We start from the raw sequence: 18,623 nt of genomic DNA, 5'->3' as shown, positions 1-18,623 counted from the left end.
ACCGCTCAATACTTGACCAGAGTCGAATTCTTTATAATAACACGGACACTCGAAGATTCTTCAATTAATGCCTGTGCTCACATAGTTGATTTTAGTGTTATTGGTTTTGTGCCTTTCCAGTGCTGATAGTGATGGTTAGTCCCTTATGTGGAAACTCACCTTTCCACTGCCGTTCAAAGTTTCACTGGATAGACAGCCATAACATCCATCGCAAAATTGGGATCATAACTTTTCATTCGGTTCCCACAAACGGTGCCAACGATGTGGCTCTCGAAACAGGGGCACTTGATCTTCTCGTTATCATCGTGTGGGAAATAACAAAATAACCACTCATTCCCAAAACTAATATTGTGATTCTTATATCATTGTTAGAACAATGCTATCTCGACATGAGTCTTTCGATCAAGATTAACACAATAAAAGATAATAGTAGCGTACCTTTTGTTGACGAAACAAATTTCATAAGATTTCCAGTTGGAATCACGTACTTCATATTCTTGCACAATTTTCCTTAACTCACTTAAAGATATTGTAGGATGCTCCAACTTGACGAACTTCGTAGCCATCTCCCTTGGTGAATGCCATTTTCACCAAAAGAACAAATAAAGCCTTAAGAAAAGCCATTACGTGCCTATCTCTCATGTTTGTTTGTTTTCACCACCCGAGATCCCGCACCAATAGCAAACATACATTGCCACTGAGCAACCGACCCCAATAGGTCAATATATTGGAGACGAAAGCTGAACGTAAGGTACAACAAGTTTAATTTTAATTTGTTCCATGATAATATGATATGACCGATGTTTTCCTTTTGTCTTCAAATCGGCCTTTAATTGTTTGTGTGGAGATGTCGACCATCAAGCTTTGGAGAAAATGGTTCAACCTTCTACCCCTAGTCTCTGGAGGACCAACAACTTCATTAACTTCTTATTAAATTAATTATAAATCAACGTGGATTAGTTCAAACCTTTAGATATTTATTCTTCTTAAATAATATGTCGAGTTCAAGTATTGTAAATGGAGAAAATCCACAACTGTGATAGTTTTACCCTTTAAGTGAGCCGATTTGAATAGAACTAAATTAATCGGGACCTATTGAACCTCTAGATCTTGGTAGTTCTTCAATATCAGAAGCTGAGTTGAGTATGCTATGTGCTTATCTCTTAAGAGTATCATGCACATAAAAAAAAAGTCGCTCATATGCGATCCGAAGTAATTTTAGGGAATCAGTAGTATTAACAGTTTAGGGCAAGAATGATCGAAACGGAGCGTGTGCATGGTTTCTATTTCTCCGAGACCCAAGTTGTTAATCCTATTACATTTCCCTAGTCTCACCTAGAATAAATTATTTGTAATATTATGAGAAAATTTTGCTATACGGCTATCCATATCAAGCACTTTGACATTTTCCATGATTAAGTAATAATTATATTATTATGCAATTAATTTCGGATAAAGCAACGTACTGTGTATGATGGCAAGAAATTAGCTTCAATGTACTGTGGAAGTTCTTACCTATAAAAAGAGAAAAAAAAAGTACTGGGGATTATTGAGTCTCGTGACTGAAAATTCTATCACCTCAAGTGCAAACCCTCAACACTTGTTATGCAAACTCCAAGGGATTTGGCCAAGTGGTTAAGGAAGAGTTCAAGTATCCATCTCATCCCAGAATCGAAACCCTTTAAAGCCACCAGAGCACCTTTAGAGTGATTACCCGTTTTGGGATTCATAGTTTTGTACAAAAAAAATTTGTACAAATCTCACATTTTTTGTACACTTATTTTAAGATTTTGTATTTGGAGAGTGACTAAAAATTCAGTTACGGATCCCAAGAATTGTCTTGTGAACTTTTTTGTGCTTTTGATGTGATAGTGATGGACAAAACTCAATCATGCCGAGGTTAAACATGATTTAAATTATGATAGAGGATATGGTCGTGGACCAAATATTAAAAACAATAAATATAAAAGATGATTGAAGGAGGCAATAAATTCAAAAGGTAATAGTTAATGAAGAATATACCCCTCAACATCTTTAAGGGGGCAACAAAGAAAATGGAAGAAAAATAGAGGAAGCAAAAAAATCATGCATTAACCACACGAATCATTGTTCCCAAGTGAAATTTAAATCTACACCTACATTAGGAAGCAAATCAAATGGTATGATTTAAATGATAATAGAGGATATGGTCGTCGACCAAATATTAAAAACAATAAATATAAAAGATGATTGAAGTAGACAATAAATTCAAAAGGCGACAGTTAATGAAAAATATACCCCTCAACATCCTTAGGAGGCAACAAAGAAAATGAAAGAAATGGAAGAAAAATAGAGGAATCAACAAAATCATGCATTAACCACATGAATCATTGTTCCCAAGTGAAATTTAAATCTACATCTACATTAGGAAGCAAATCAAATGGTTTGAATTTTATAAATCATATATATATATATATATATATGTTTATTTTCAGTATACAATCATATTTATATTTTTAGAATATCAAATAATTACAAAAAGTCAATAGTAAAATTTATCTCAAATATGAACTTTCATAACAAAAAAGCTTTTATAGTTCTTTGTATTGTTGGTGTAGAATCTATCTTCCAAGAACAACCAAACTGTATAGCAAATTGTAAAGTACGATAGAACTTTAAGGTGTACTAATAATGTTCATATTCATTTGCTTCTATATTACACTACTCCAATTTGGCATCATTGCTTGAATTTCTTGACTAAAACATTCGTAATTAATCTTCTCAATCTTTACCTTGAAATCATATACTAAGCAAGGCGGCAGTACAATATTGCATCTCATACATATTGGTACCGAATTAAAAGGACAAGCAACTACAAATTTAGTTCAATAGACGAACATATATTTGCAATTCCTAAGAACGTTTTCAATACTTGCATAATGAAAAGTAATAATATGGTCCCGATGTACGAAGTTTGTAGTAATTTTAATAATGACGAACTCTTCTCCCTCTCAAATTACAAATTTATTGTGGTTTCGTTGCATTTAGGCACTAAAACAACTTCTTATATAGTCTTGCCTTCATTAAGTCCCAACGAAAATAAAAGCTTAAAACCCTCCTAAATTATATGAAAAGTAAGTTATTTGAAAATTTTTTATCAAAAAGCTAATTCTAAAAGAACTAAAAAAATTTCACCCAAAAAAAAAAGAAACTAAAAAATCGGTGCTAAACTAGAAAATACTGCCTACTTTCCATTTTATAATATTGATTAAAACTCCACCAACTTATCCGCATTTTCTAATAAAAATTGAAGAAAGAAAAAAAAAACACTTTTTTTAAGGTAAAAACAAAAACAATTATGAGAGTAAAGCATAGTACACTCCCTAATCTCCACAAGAGTTCCATTTTGAAACTCTAATCTAATGGATAAATAGATAGATAGGTAGGTAGATAGATAGATAGATAGATAGATAGATAGATAGATATTGCTATTATTGTTATTATTGTTATTATTTTTATTATTGTTCTTATTGTTATTGTTATTTTTATTGTTATTATTATTGTTATTATTATTATTGTTCTTGTTATTATTCTTGTTCTTGTTATTATTATTATTATTATTATTATTATTATTATTATTGTTCTTGTTGTTGTTATTATTATTGTTCTTGTTGTTGTTATTATTATTATTGTTATTAGGGGTGTTCATGGGTACCGGGTATACTCGGAACCGGTCAGAACCTACCCGTTAGGGTAGAGTTCGAGTAGCTCGTATTGAAAATATGGTAAGTTCCGGGTATTAAAATCAGGAGCTGGTGAAAATCGGTTCTAGTTTCGATTCCTGCCTACAGGGTACCCGGAATCGATTATTTATTAAAAAAAAAAGAGGAAAGAGTAAAGTTACTGTCTGTTTTAATGAATCAGAACATATGCACTTTGTTGTGTGGAATCGTATTATGGATGTTTAATTTTATCGATGGATTGATGAGACATATCATTTTTTTGTGTTGTGGATTAATCTAAATCTTTGTTGATATTCTATTTGGCGTAATTACTGATTATGTATGTGACATTTTCGATTTTATTTAGCCAGAGAAAAAAATTTATAGGTTCCAACAAGGTACCCGGAACATGTGGTATAATACAGGTTTTGGGCAGGTTTCGGTTCCAAAATTCAACAAGGTATAGTCCGGCTCCAAAATTTTGAAACTTGTCCCTTACAGGGTAGGGTCCGGATATCGTAAAAAATACAGGGTATTCGGAACCGATCACCCCTAATTGTTATTATTATTGTTATTATTGTTGTTGTTATTATTATTATTATTATTATTATTATATTTAATGCAGTATAAACCTAAAGTATAGGATGTATGATCTTACATCTGATCGATTCTTGAAAACAAGGTGACAGCAGCCAATAAAAGTGTTGGTTGAGTAGTAAGTAACTTACTATCGTAAGGAGAAGAATACAAGTTTGAATCCCAAGAAGCGCACTTGTTGGGAAATATAATAACATTTAATGCACGATCTTTCAACTGGATTAATCAGACCTTATTGGGATTCTGAATATTAAGATACATGTCGCAAAAGCAAAGTGGCATCATCTTATTATACAACTTGTCCCATCTCTATACGTGGTAACAAGAAAAGTCGCTTAACAAAAGTTCTCCTCCTTACATGGTGTCTCCAATGCGCGGTCTCTAGTTTTATATACTCTAGGTATATTAAATTATGTTTTGGCGATGTGAATAACCTGATGTTGGTGATATATAATAGAAAAAGTTCCTCATCACCTCAAAAATATCCAATTAAGTTAATTACTAAAGCGAGATCCTATTTATAATTCAATAGATTTTACCATAAAGAAGTCACGTTATATCTTAGTTTCCAATTTTTGTCCATTATCGGTCACCTTTTCAAGACCACAGTAAGGGTATCCTCTATGGAGAATCTTTAGATCAATAGCAAGAGATTTCAAATTCAATTTCTACTAGCTAAATTAATTGTACTCCTTTATTTTAACTCATGGAACTCATTTAGTTAAAACTAAAAGAACGATGCATGGTACAAATTAATAAATGCAGCACACTTGACTTATTAGCTCAAAGTAGATATAGCGCAATAGCGCATTCCTGCGTCATATCGTCGGGTAATATCTAGAGTAACTCAAAATAGAGACAATAAGTGGGTGGAAATAGATCGAGGAGAGGAAACTATTCAAAATAACAACTTTTGCTTGATTTACACTATAATTAAGTGAGGGTAATTTTTTTTTCAGTTATAAAAAAGGTTTGTGGGTATAGGTGTAATGAAATATAAATACTTATCATTTAAATGGATATAGATCGTTTCATAACGAGTATCTAACCTAAAGTCTCTTGGTTATCAGGCGAAAGAATGAATGCTAAACTATATATGTGCTATATATTACTGACTCTCCTCCATATATTACCCATTTGAGTTTCCAAGAAGATGAGAAAAACTTTTCTGTACAATGCCCTCGTCCTCGGCCTGAAAATTAGAAATTCTGAGTTCATCCTTGTAAGTGAAGTTTTCCAAGCCTTATTACGCAAGAATAGACTCAAGAATAGACTGGGCATTATTACGCAAAACCATATATGTATATAACCAAATTCTACTGAGCAGATTTTGGATTTTTTCACACCATACACAATTAATTTAGACCCTTAAATCACCTTCAATTTAATCCGAACAGTTCATTTTTGTAAGGTTTAAAATTTCAAAAACACCCTAAAAATCACGATTTGATTCCTTTATTGTATAAAATGTGATTTTTGCTCACAATTTTTTTCGTCGGCATTTGATACTATCACAAATCCAGGTTGAAGACGTGGATTCATGTTATTGCGCCACGTGTAATATTGAACCAAATTAATTTACGAGAATCTAAATCATACGATTGAATAAAACGGTTTCAATTGAACCATCGAATCGGCTTAGAAAATAAAACCGGTTCGATGGGTGGTTTATGGTCGATGACATGGTATCCGTCCTGAACGGTTGATTACATATCCCGGGGAAAAAAGTCTTCCTTTCATGATGAATTCCAAATGCATCAGTAACGTCACATACATCTCCCTTTCTCGAGCCTTAACTGTATCAATCAAAAAAATCGAGCAAATTAACATCACTGAGCAGATTCAATAGCCAACTTCTACTTCTAATGAGAATTCAATAACATTTGGGGAAAAAGCACCTTAATTTCTTCTCAACAATTAGCCGGGAGGAGCAGTAAGGACGAGCAGAGGACAATCGAGACTCGGGGGGCTGGGTGAAGTGGCTCTGTAGTCTAAGGTTGAAGCCGAGACTGCATTCCCTTATTGGTCCATGCATGAGGCTAAATTGTAACATTGGTGAAGGTTTGTGGGAAGAAAATTGAAAGGTAAGGAATGAAAATACTTAAAAATTATGTACAACGGACGATCCATTTTAAATGAGGAGAAATCTAATTGCTTATATTAATTTTGTACGGCACCTATATATATATATATAAAAGAGGTCATCTTTAATAAAAAAATGGAAATATTCATTTTTAATTAATAAAATCGAGCAAAGATTTAAGAAATGAAGGTAACGCATTGACAGACATCTTTTGCGGTTGATCTTTTCTCAATGCAATGGTGTTATGTGTCGGCAAATGTTGGTCCTTTCCGACACACATCTTCTGCGTCAAGAAATTAAGTTTCAAGCAAACCTTTCACAATCCATCTCTGCTGCATTGTAAAACATGTGTCTACATAGGCCTATTTTCTTGTAGTATCACTTAGGAATTAAGAAGTTTCCAATTGAATCTTATAGTCACTCCAAAAAAAAAATGACATATGCCAACAAAAATCTATACCAACAAAAGATAAATTGTTAGTATAGAGAATTTATACCAACATATTTATAAATCATTATTATACATGTATACTTAAACTATATATTGATGTTTATTAGAATATATTTTTCAGGGCTTTACCAACAGTCAAATCTATCAGAAAAGACTTTTACCAATATGAGTTTTCCCAAAGGTTATTGATTGAAAGTATAAGTTTTGAAAAGGGAGAATGACAAAAATGGTCCTATAAGTTTCATTTTGACTTTTTCAATCCTAAACGTTTACTCCGATAGACACTTATGGTCCAAATCATGACTGCCCGTTAACTGGTACTGATGTGAACGTAAATGACGTAAATTCTTTTCCACCTATGTTTAAAATACTTATGTGGATATTACAAGAATTATAGCAATGTCCTAAAAGTTTTTCATTTTTTGAACTTGAGTCATATAAATTCATTTTGGAAAAAACAGTACTAAATCATTTCAAAACGTGACAGTTTTGGTTTATTCCGTCACCAACCATTAATGAGCGATGGTGTGGACTTAACGACGTGAAAAATTTTATGGCCATTAATATGGTATATATGGACCAACCATGGCGTGCCACTTCAAAAAATCCTTAAATATAAAAATAAATAATAAAAATTAGAAAAAAAAATAAAAATTGATAGTTAAAAGTACAAAAAAATTAAAATAAATTTTATTTAAATATTTTCTTATAATTTTAAAATCTATTAAAATTTTAAAATATATATATAATTAAAAAATAAAAGAAAAATTCAATATAATTACATAAATTAATTAAATTTACAAAAAATGGGGCGAGGTCGTCGAAGGCTCTAACTGGAGGGGCCCCCATTTCTAATCCTTACCTCCTCCCCATTTCTTTCTTTCGAAGAAAACAGGAGGGAAGGACTTGATCAAGTGCTCGGCTCTTCCTTTCGGGCACACCTGCCTCCCGTCGAGGTTGTCCGGGGCTCAAAAGCCTTCGATGACCTCATCAGGAAGGAGGATTAGCTTGAAGAGGTCCATTGATCTAGCCCTTTCCTTTTTTTGTTTACCTTTTATAAGTTTTTTGTAATTTTTTGAACTTTTATTTTAATTTTTTTGTATTATCTTATCTTCAAAAAATTTCAGAATTTTTCGTAAATTTAATTAATTTTATTTAATTTTTAAATATTTTTTGAATTTAATGTAGTTTTTCTTCTATTTTTATAAAACTTTTTAAAATTTTTAAAAGCTTTTTATATTTTTTAAAAGTTCTTTAAAAAAAATTAATTTCTTTTATTTTAAAATATATTTAGAATTTTTTTCTTATTTTTATTTAATTTTGGTTAATTTTATTCCATTTTTATTTTTTTTGCTTTTTTTGTTTTTTTTAATCTTTAAGATGGTTGGTCCATGTGTACCATATTAATGGCTAGCCATAACCGTTTTCATTTCATTAATTCCACATCATCGCTTGTTAACTATCGATGCAAAATTGACCAAAACTGTCTCTTTTTAAAATGATTTAGGACTCTTTTTTACAAAGTTAAACCTATAGGACTCAAGCTCCAAAAAAGGAAAACTTTTAGGATCATCATTGTTATTCTTTTAATTTTCACATAGGTATTTTAAATACGAGTGGAAAAGTCTAACGCTATTTGCGTCCACATCAATATCAGTTAACGGTCAGTTACAATTTAGACCATAAGTATCTAATGGAGCAAACATTTGAGACTGAAAAAATCTAAATAAAATTTATAGGATCATTTATGTGATTCTCCCGTTTTAAAAATCTATTCCAACAGACATCAATATATACCTCTCATTGGTAAAAGTCTTAGGCAAGTCTTTTCCAAGAGATTTTGACTGTTGTTATAGTACATAAAAATCTATATATAATTCTTAATATAACTCAATAGTAAAGTGTACGTGTATACCAATGATTTATAAGTCTGTTAGTATAGATTTTCTATACCACCAGTTTATCTTCCCTTGGTACTTTTTTTTTGTTGATTTATGTTATTTTATTTGTAGTGAGTGGAGTTATATATTTCCCTTTAATTAAATTTTTATTTCTTTATATTATATTCATAAGTTTTTCTTGTAACCGAAAGAAAAAATGAGTAGAAATTTTTCACTTTTTTTTCCAAAGATTTTTCACTTTTATTATATTATATAGTACCAGTAGCATAAAGGATTTACCCGAAGATAATATATAGTCTCAAGGTCATTAAAATGACCGAAACTAATAGGTTTATTCAACTGCAAAATGTCGCAATTCTTGCCAATACTTTAGCCTTTCTTTTATAATTGGTATCAGCACCTTTTTTCCTTGGGGGAAGGATAAGATAGCTAGCAAATTGATGCTCCACTCAAATTGTTTTGTCGATTAATTGGAACAGAATGCTACGAAAGAACCTAAAACCCGGAATATATATAGCACGGCTCAATGCTTTTGCAGATTTGGTTGTTGATAAAGACACCCTCAACCCAAAAGGAAAAGAAAAAGGTTGTCTTGCTGCAAATTGCCAAACTATCTGGCATCATCGTCAAATGTGGGCCAGCTACATAATTTGCATGGTTCTGAATACAATGCAATCACTAATAAAGTTGCTAATAATTATATGGTGAATCCGTAACAGATTGTGGTTATTCAATCAAATATCGACAGATCCTTTTTACCCGACTTTAGATCCTGCCCTTGCCGACCACCAGCTTAAGATGTCATTCTAGTGTTAACAATATATACTCTCTATCCCTGATCATGGGCCCAATTCCTAAGAGGAAAATCCAAATCTTGAACAAGAAGGGTGATCGATTAATGTATCTCAACTAGGAACCGATTAACACGATTTCGAGAAGATAATTGAATCAATGCAACCAGTCAATAATACAAAAAGGGGTGGACCAATTGAAATTGGGTCACCGCCTTATATATAATTGTGATCACATTAGGTGAAAGTCATTACGGTGACATTCAAACCACCGCACGTTGACTGCTTTTTATTGGCATGCATGTGATACGAGGTTGGATAAATTTTCAAATAAAATGGGCCTAATTCGGATTCGAGTTCATATGCAACCCAAAAGTTTAAGCCAATGGGCCATTGGGCCTTTATCTTTTATAAATTTCCTCATTTTATTTCTTTTCAACCGATGTGGGACATTGTGTCCTCTCACATCACCACTTTTTCTCCAACACTTTCACTCTCTTGCCCGTAGACATGATAGTGCAGATAACGTCTAGAAATAAAGAGGTTTTGAATTTTATTCTTGTCATGGACTTTTTTAAGTTTATTATTTTCCATGAGTCTCCGGCTCTTATAATCGAAAAATAAAAAAAGAAAAAGAAATTATATATTGGTTTTGTTCGGTTTTGGAGTTTTTTTTATCCTACTCCACTTAACTCCACTTATCTCAATTTAACGAAACAATTATTACTTTTTCCTTTTTTTTAATTTGTTTAATCATTCAATTCAATTTTTAATATTAAATTATCTCAAACTCAATCATTACTTTCTCTCAACTATTCATTACTTTTTCTCACTTTTTTCCATAATTCAATGACGCAATCATTACTTTTTTATTTTCTCCCTCCACCTTATTATTACAATCCAATTAAATATATATATATATATATATATATATATATAGTTGGAATGAGGTTGAGTTAAATTCAACTCCATTTCCAAACAACCTCACTTTCTGAATAATTTCGTACGATGAGAATGCAAATTTTTGCCAGTGTGCAAGGTTTGCGTGGGGGCCTAAGAAATAGGGGCTTCTGTATCATCGTGGGCCGGCGCCGTTATATTAAAATCCAAACATTTCGAAGGTGTAGAGATGGGACCAGGGCCCAATTAGAGATTTAGTAAAGGATGACGTGCTATGATGATTAACAACAAAATTATGGTGATTACATTTTATTTCCTGCAAGGCATGCTTAGAGATCCATCAAATGGATGTAACATAAAATGCAACCCTTTAGCCTCACAAGGTGAAGGTTTATGTCAGACATAAAGACCCTCTACGAAATTTTAGTAAAAGCGTTGATCATAGGGTAATAGAAGACTTGACACCGGCCGCATGAAACTGAGGTAGTATCACATGTCTATGTAAAATTATAATTCAATAACATATAAAAGAAGTAATAATTATTCATTTTTATACCATGAAATTGAGAATGGTATAAAGGACAACGGAGGAAAAATCAAGGTTTTCTCCCTAATTTAAGGATATTATTTTTATAGTCTACTTTAATTATTATATAATTACGCCAATCCTAATAGCTAACTTAATTCCTTAATCTATATTACATGTAAAAAAGTAAATTTTGTACATTTATTAGGTTCTAAAATGCTTTAATCTAATATGTTTATCAAAAATTTAATCTAGAATTACAGGTGATCATTTTACATTATAAAGTATTCAATAAAAGAAAGTAAGAAACAGCTTCATCCTCAACTATATTTAACTTTGACAATTTTCTATGTGAATTCAATTTTTTGCTTGATATGCGAATGCATGCTTATGTATTCTCATATATTTTTTTTCCTTTCCATTAATTAGTAGAGTATAACTTCTTGTATCTTTTGTAGTCCTTGTTTATTTTTCTCTATCAATCCAATTTATTTCTCACTTCTCCCACCATTATAATTATTTTCCTTAATATCATTTAACTACTAAACTATATAATCCTCCTATTCTATTACCAATCCACAACATCATGCTTTATTGACTCTGTCAATCACTCTACGTTTTCCCAGGTTTATTTTCTCCTTTTTATAAAAGCTAATGTTCCTACCTATAACTATTGCTTCGATCGAGATGCGTGTTTTAGAATTGAAATTTCTTTACCTGATATATGCGACAACTTATTTAAGGAAAGATTAAATGGATTAGTTATTTTATTGATTGATGAAGAAATTTAAGAACGGATTAATTGCAAAAAAATCAACTCGATTAATGGTTTTAATTAGGCTGCAAACTCTCTTGGGCCGCCTCTGCCGCCACAGGCCGGGCCAGCATTGTTTGAGATGGTGGCAAGTTGGTCCGAGGCTGCAGCAACCTAAGCTAGTGGCAGTGGGGGGACTCAATTCAAGGTAGCTTAACCTTATCAAGTGGCTAGCCTCCTAGCTTGTGGCCGCCGCCATTATTGCCTGATGGGTCCAGTCCAACCTTTGATGAGTGCAAGTGCATGAGCATGGTTGAGGCATTATCATAACAGGAGATAGTTAACTAGTAGAGGTGGTCGATGCAGCTGGCAATGTATTAGGGTTCCCTATATAATATAGTTAGGGTGGCCTTCCCTAGCGCATATATATGTTGCCTTATCTTCTTCTGGCAATTCCTGAACCCGACGTGTATGGTACACGTACAGTCGACCTTGATCGAGTCTAGGAAACCTTGAATCACTGTCTTGGCGGCCCTGATCAAGTCTATGATGCCTTAGTCTACGCTCTAGGGTTTTCTTTTTCTTTTTTTACTCAATTAAATTATTATAGGGTCAATACCCGAAACAAAATTCAACTCTGGTTACGGTGTGAACTGATATTTGTTTATTCCTGTGTAGCGTGTACATATATAATAAGAACCACCTGCTCGATCTACTGAATGAAAGTTACATTATTTACGGTTTTGTCCTGGTTGCATGTTCTTTTGTGGGAATAAATTTGTCCTAATTGCTTGTTATCAAATGGGGGAGACACGACAGTAATCCTTTACGTGGGATTGAAGGTTTGTGTCTGGGAAAGGACAATATCCAAGAATGTCTCCTCCCTTGACTTCTCAGCCCCTGTCCCTAAGCTCTATCTCATCGTCCTCCATGGCTTTAATTAGTCTATTTATAACTATTTTGCATGCTCCTTCTGATCATATATTATTAATTAGTATCAATATAGAGCAGCAGAAGAAAGGAAATAAGAGAAAACGATCAAGTTATATAGTTAGTCACAGCTTTGGAATATTCATAATCGTCTATGCTCTTCGTTTTTCGATGTTTGTCGCAGCTGTCAGAAAACCTATGCAAATAAGGAAACATGTTTATTTTGTGTTCTTCCTATATATTGTCCTATTACTCATGTCACGATGGAATCGCAGGATCACTTTTGTCCTATATATTCGGTACTTAGAGATGTGTCCAGGTTTATATATGGGGGATTTGTAATGCGACAGGTCTAATCGACTAATCGTCTATCACGTCACCATAAAAGTTAAAACCCTTGTTTGTTGATCATAAACGTACACACCATGACATCCAAACCCTGTCTTTTTAAATGAAGAAATTGATCCTCTTTCAATAGGTCAATGATCGTAACGTAAGTATATATAGTCGTCATATAAGCGTGCAACAGGTACGGTTCATACTGTAATGTAATTTATGTAGATACTATAAGAGAAATCGATAAGATTTCGGTATGTTAAAGGCAAATTGTGATGAAGAAAGGCCATAAATTAGTAACAGTTTCCATGATATCCGGTCCAATCAAAACCCACAGACTCCCCTTAAATGTTATCCTATATGTGCCCCCAAGCCCTAGCTAGCATGTTTTGATATATTGATTTGTCGGCTGAAACTACTACACTACTATGAACAATTCTAGCTACATTTTGGATATTGATGATGATTTCATCCCAGGTCAAAAACAACTCGAGAAGGTCTTGACTAACAAGCCGCGGGTGATTGCCTCGGCTGGAGAGGAGAAGCCGGCCCAGATGAGGGTTTGGAGGAGAGGTGGGCCACAGCGGTGGTGGTTACGGGGACATTGGCAGTGCTGATGGGTTCGGTGGAGGAGACACGCTCGCAGCGAGGGCACATGGTGAGGGTGGAAGCCGGAAGAGGCTGCGAGCTGTGCGGGGAGAGGACGGTGGGTGGCCCCACCTTCATGGCCCTCAGCTCCTCAACCTCCCGCTGCAGCCTCCGGTTCTGCTCCGTCAACGACCCGAACCACCTCTTGAAGTATTCGCACTCCAACTCCGTCTGCTTCAGCTTGCTCCTGCTCCAACAAACTTATAAAATTATTACATGGTCTCAATCTGCAGAAAATTATACGAATCAATACATCCTTGGTCTTCCACCGACCTAATACGATCTAATATTGACTTGGTATCACGATTGGCGATCTTTCACCGAATCAAAGAATAACAAACTTAATCAAATATTAAAACATGAGCACTCATTTTTTTTTCTTTGGTAAAAGTATATGATATGCTCTTAATTATTGAATGCACTTAATAAACGTCAATGAGTGCATGGAGATGGTCCAAAGAGAAACGGTCAAAGCTGAGCAGCACACGAGGACGAGGCCAAACAACACATGCAATACTCTTAGCTAACTCTCTCTCTCTCTCTCTGTACAATAATATGTTTTAAATTGATTAATGCAATTGCTATAATTACATCGACGAAGTTGTTGGAAAACCAGCCTCATGATAATGTATGCTTCCATAAAGTTGGACATAATATTGAGACATTTTTTTGGTGTCCACCTAATATCTAAAAATCCAATTGGATCCCGACTAATTAAGTTGAGTCGGGTCAACTCACTAAAGGGTAAAACTCTCATAGCGTGAATTTTTGCATTCATAAAAACTCGAACCCGAGACCTTACTTAAATAGAATAAACGTCAAACTCATTCAACCATCTAAGTTGTTATATTAGGATATTAATCACCACACACATACATACATAATTTGCTTTATGATTTGTCGATTTCTCTTCTTTTGGTGACACAATTATTTTTCCTTGCCAAACCCTCTGGTTTAGGGGGTCCCTATATGTAGCCAACACACCTCAACATTATCACCATCTCATAAGACTGGTGTTACTTTAATTTTGTGCAACTCCATAATTGATGCTATGACTATTTTCAGCATAGTATTATCCCTTGAAACTATCGGGAAGAAGAAGAAAAAAAAATAACAATAGTAATAATAATTGTATAATAACAATTTCAGTGGATAATCGGAAAAAATCCGTTAGTATGTGCATACAATGTAGGTTTTGTTCATTAAAATGGATTTAATTGCACGCTTTACTCCTTTGTTTCCCTTTGACCAACTATTCATATATCAAGATACAAACCGTCAATTGAGTCAACATCAGACATCATGCGAAGAGAATCGAATGAAAATGTAATACAAATTCTTTTCATTCTCGGGACCGAATGTCTACAAAACATTAATTCCAAGATAATGTTTCCAAGAAAGAAACGGTTGAAGATTTATCAAGGGAAGAAATTGTTTATATGAGTTTGACTCCAGTTTCTCATGGAAAAAAAAATGCAAACTGCTTTTTTCAATTTTTACCTTCTGTAGATTTATCATTGGTTAAATAAAAGGCATGACTTGGACACCGTAATAAAGTAGACAATTAATTCCTCCTACATTCAATGGAGGTAACCTAATAAATCGACTAGTCAACTCAGACTTAACTCTTCATTAACTCTGTGTTCTTTCTCCCGTCTTGCCTTCTCCTTTTATGCAAAGGAATAAATTTCACATCAGACTCACCATTAGAGCATTCAAACATGGTTCTTTTTATTTATTTATTCTTGTACTTAGAAGGAGGGAATAAATAGCAAGCTACAATGCTTTGACCAAAAAATATATTTTGAATTACTCGGAGCCTAATTATATTTTTGAATACCGGAGTTTTTTTCAAAAAAAAAGTTCTTACATTGTCGGCACATATAGGCAGGGTCTTTCCTGAGTTCCTCGTCAACATCATCATCAAAAGAGATTCTTAAGTTTAGTGACCGGATATTCAGTAATAAAAAAAGTTTTTGTACTTGGAGGAGAATAATGTTTCGTACAGAACAATTAATCGACTGATTCGTATACGCAGTTAACTGATTGTTTTATACGAAACATTATTCTCCTTATATGAAATATTATTCTCCAAGTACGAAAACTTTTCGTACGACTGAATATTTAGTTGTTGAACCTAAGAATTGTTCTCATCAAAATGGTTCCTAACTAACCTCAGGAATTACCGAGACAACCCTCAAAGATTATTATCGGTCATGATCGGAGAGCAGACTCTCCATTAACTAGGACCTTTTCTCCCAATATGAAAGTTAATTAACCACTTCCCAAATAGTTGATGTCGACCGTCTGGTCTGTTTCATTATATTTTCTATCTCATATATATACGCCACTTTTGCTCGAGTGAAGGGCCCACCTTAATTAAGCTGGTTGGAGAAAGTACGTATGTACTGATTTGTATATAATACGGGGGGGTATAGAATCTGATTCAGATTACATTATTTATAGGGGTCTAGTAGGATTGTACTTTGGGTAGATCATATCATTCATTCTGTCAAACGTTGTCAAGTTTCTATATTTCCAGAACCCAACAGCTTCTTTTTTGTCCCAACAACCAACAGAACCCAATGAAGGGCTCTCATTTATTTCGATCGAGTATTAATTTAATTATCTCTATTTAATTATTTGTATATGTATATTTATTATATGCCTATGATGATAAGCATGTACAACTTTTTCCAAAAAAGAAATATATATTTTATTATAAATTAAAAGCGTGTCTTTATATTATAATAATATTATTATTAATTAATTAAGGAAATATAGTACCTGGCCCTACGGTTTTGAAACCAGACCTCGACCTGCCTGGGTCTTAGCTTCAATTCCATCGCCAATGCCTCCTTCTGCTTCTGAAATACCAGACAAACCCCAAAAATCCTCATCAACAAAACCCCAGAAAAATCGATCAGTAATAATTAAATAAAAATCAAGGCATGCACCATAAAAAATACAATCACCCATCCTTTTTTCTTTTTTTTTTTGCTTTTCATTTTCTGGGGTATGCTTATGTTTGTTTTTAAGATAATTCCAGCGATCTAATTCTTGAGAAACTATGACTACCCAGGATTAATATCGCATGTGATCAAGAGTTACATAAACCATAAAAATCAAACAAATGAAAAATAGAACCATATTTTTTAACAAACATGGGGTTGTAGAAAGGTTTGGTTCTTGATCATATATATATATATGGAGTATGAACAACTCAACGAGAATAATATTTCTTTAAACAAACATATACATGCAAGGAGCGAAGAAAAGAGTACTGAGACTTAACGGTGTTTAGGGTGTGATTTCGTCTGAAGCTTTCTTCGAGGAGGCGGGACTGTTCCTTGGATAGGCGGAGCTTCTTGCGGGGAGGGCCGCCGCCATTAATGGAGGAGCTCTCGTCTTCATCCTCCGTGCATGCGTTCATCATCATCCACTCCTCCCCGTCGGCATCCGAGGGTACTTGGTTTATGTCCAGATCCCTCACCGAGAACCCATTAATATTTTCACCTTCATCACAAAAGAAGGAACCCGATTTCACATCACAGCATGTCAAGTTATTTTTGGGGAGGGCAGCAAAAAGTGGCATGTCTATTTCATGTATATATCATTCTGCATCGACGAATATTGCCCGTATATTAGATGAATGACGAAATGATAACTTTCGAAAATGGAATAAAAGCTATAGTTTTTATGTATGAAAACTCAAATTAAAGATGATTAATCATCATCTGTAAAAGGAAAATATCGAGGCTAACGATCCATCGGAGCAGTAAATTAAGCCAAAGATCTTGCATAGCCAAAAATTAAGCTGAAAATCAGTTGGAGCATAGTTTACAACGTACGATCAAAAAATAATATGGTCTAGCAGCAAAAACAATTCGGAAAAAAAAAAAAGTCCTAGGTTGTGATCCATAAATTATCGAGCAATCTGAAGACAGGGAATCAAACGAATAGCGAAAGAATCTGTTCGTCAAGAACTTGGAGTATAAAAATGAGAGAGAAGATCAAGATCAAATGATTAGTGAAGGGTTTGAAAGGAGAAAAGGAAAGTCCAAACTTGATCTTCACCGCGCAAAATAAAAAAAAATGAAAGATTTAATTCAGAAGAATAGAAAGGAAAAGGAAAGGCAGCAGGAGAGATTCATATCTTCGACCCGTAGAAGAGCTTCTTACTTTGACGAGGAGATGAAGTGAAACCCGGGACAGAAATAGTCAGCTCCAAGCTCGACGAGCTTCTCGGAAAAGCAGCCATGGAGAGGAATGATCGACTGTGGAGCTCCAGAGCTGATTATATATGTGAAAAGTGAAGAGTGAGATGAAGATGAAGAAATAACAGAGAATATTATAAGAGAAGCAATTTTTTTTTCCTCTTTTGGGTCGGGAAAAGGGTAAAGTGAGAAGTGAAGAGGAAAGGGATGAGAGAAGAAAGAGAGGGATGAAATGAAAGGGAAAAAGGATGTGGGGATCAAAGGTCAAATATATAGAGAAAGGCAAAAATAAAAAAAGGGGAAGAAATCAATTTTGTTGAATTCAATTTGGTCTTTGTTTCCTTTCGAAGTCCACTGTTCCATATGGAAAGATCATTAATTAGATTTAGTTTATCAAAGATGCACTCAATTGGTCATTGAATTAACCCCAAGCACATATGGAATCCCTAAGTTAATCTTCTTACAGAAATATTACCGACTTACCCTGAAGTTAATATTTTTTTCTTTTTACAGAGAACTTGACTTCACGTATCAAATCAAAAAACTTATGTTCTTCGGTAATCCTATCTTGATCATGTGACATGAGAATGACCAACATGCTCTTCAATTGGCCAAGAATAAAAAAGGCCATTCATTTATTGCATTGGTGCATTGAGGTATCTCACATCTTTATCTTGAATAATAACCAAAGCGCATGTGGATCATATACGCATTAAGTGAAGGCAATTAATCAAGACCTAATCAAGATACATTCCACCATCTTCATCTATGACCTCCTAAAACAACTT

General features: G+C 33.8%; 1 protein-coding gene across 1 annotated transcript; it reads right to left on the bottom strand.

The window, feature by feature from the left end:
• Nucleotides 1-13,246: 13,246 nt before the first annotated feature.
• On the bottom strand, nucleotides 13,247-18,066 carry LOC116210037 (homeobox-leucine zipper protein HOX3). Its single transcript, XM_031543830.1, has 4 exons — nucleotides 17,801-18,066; nucleotides 16,914-17,134; nucleotides 16,406-16,485; nucleotides 13,247-13,805 (listed from the first exon to the last, which is right to left on the bottom strand). Exons 1-4 carry the CDS (start codon nucleotides 17,877-17,879, stop codon nucleotides 13,475-13,477), a joined length of 711 nt encoding a protein of 236 aa, XP_031399690.1. The 5' UTR covers nucleotides 17,880-18,066; the 3' UTR covers nucleotides 13,247-13,474.
• Nucleotides 18,067-18,623: the final 557 nt, after the last annotated feature.

The sequence above is a fragment of the Punica granatum genome, chromosome 6, assembly GCF_007655135.1.
Source record: "Punica granatum isolate Tunisia-2019 chromosome 6, ASM765513v2, whole genome shotgun sequence".
Classification (NCBI taxonomy): Eukaryota; Viridiplantae; Streptophyta; class Magnoliopsida; order Myrtales; family Lythraceae; genus Punica; species Punica granatum.
Note: the sequence above shows the minus strand (reverse complement) of the source record. Positions and strands in the feature narration are given on the sequence as shown.

Bases quoted from the DNA above. Each gene is read 5' to 3' on its own strand.
- LOC116210037 (XM_031543830.1), bottom strand. From the start codon at position 17,879: ATGGCTGCTTTTCCGAGAAGCTCGTCGAGCTTGGAGCTGACTATTTCT. The intron at 17,135-17,800 runs GTAAGAAGCTCT...TTTGTGATGAAG, and splicing joins CACTTCATCTCCTCGTCAAA to GTGAAAATATTAATGGGTTC. The intron at 13,806-16,405 runs GTACTATATTTC...TTGTTGGAGCAG, and splicing joins TTTCAAAACCGTAGGGCCAG to GAGCAAGCTGAAGCAGACGG.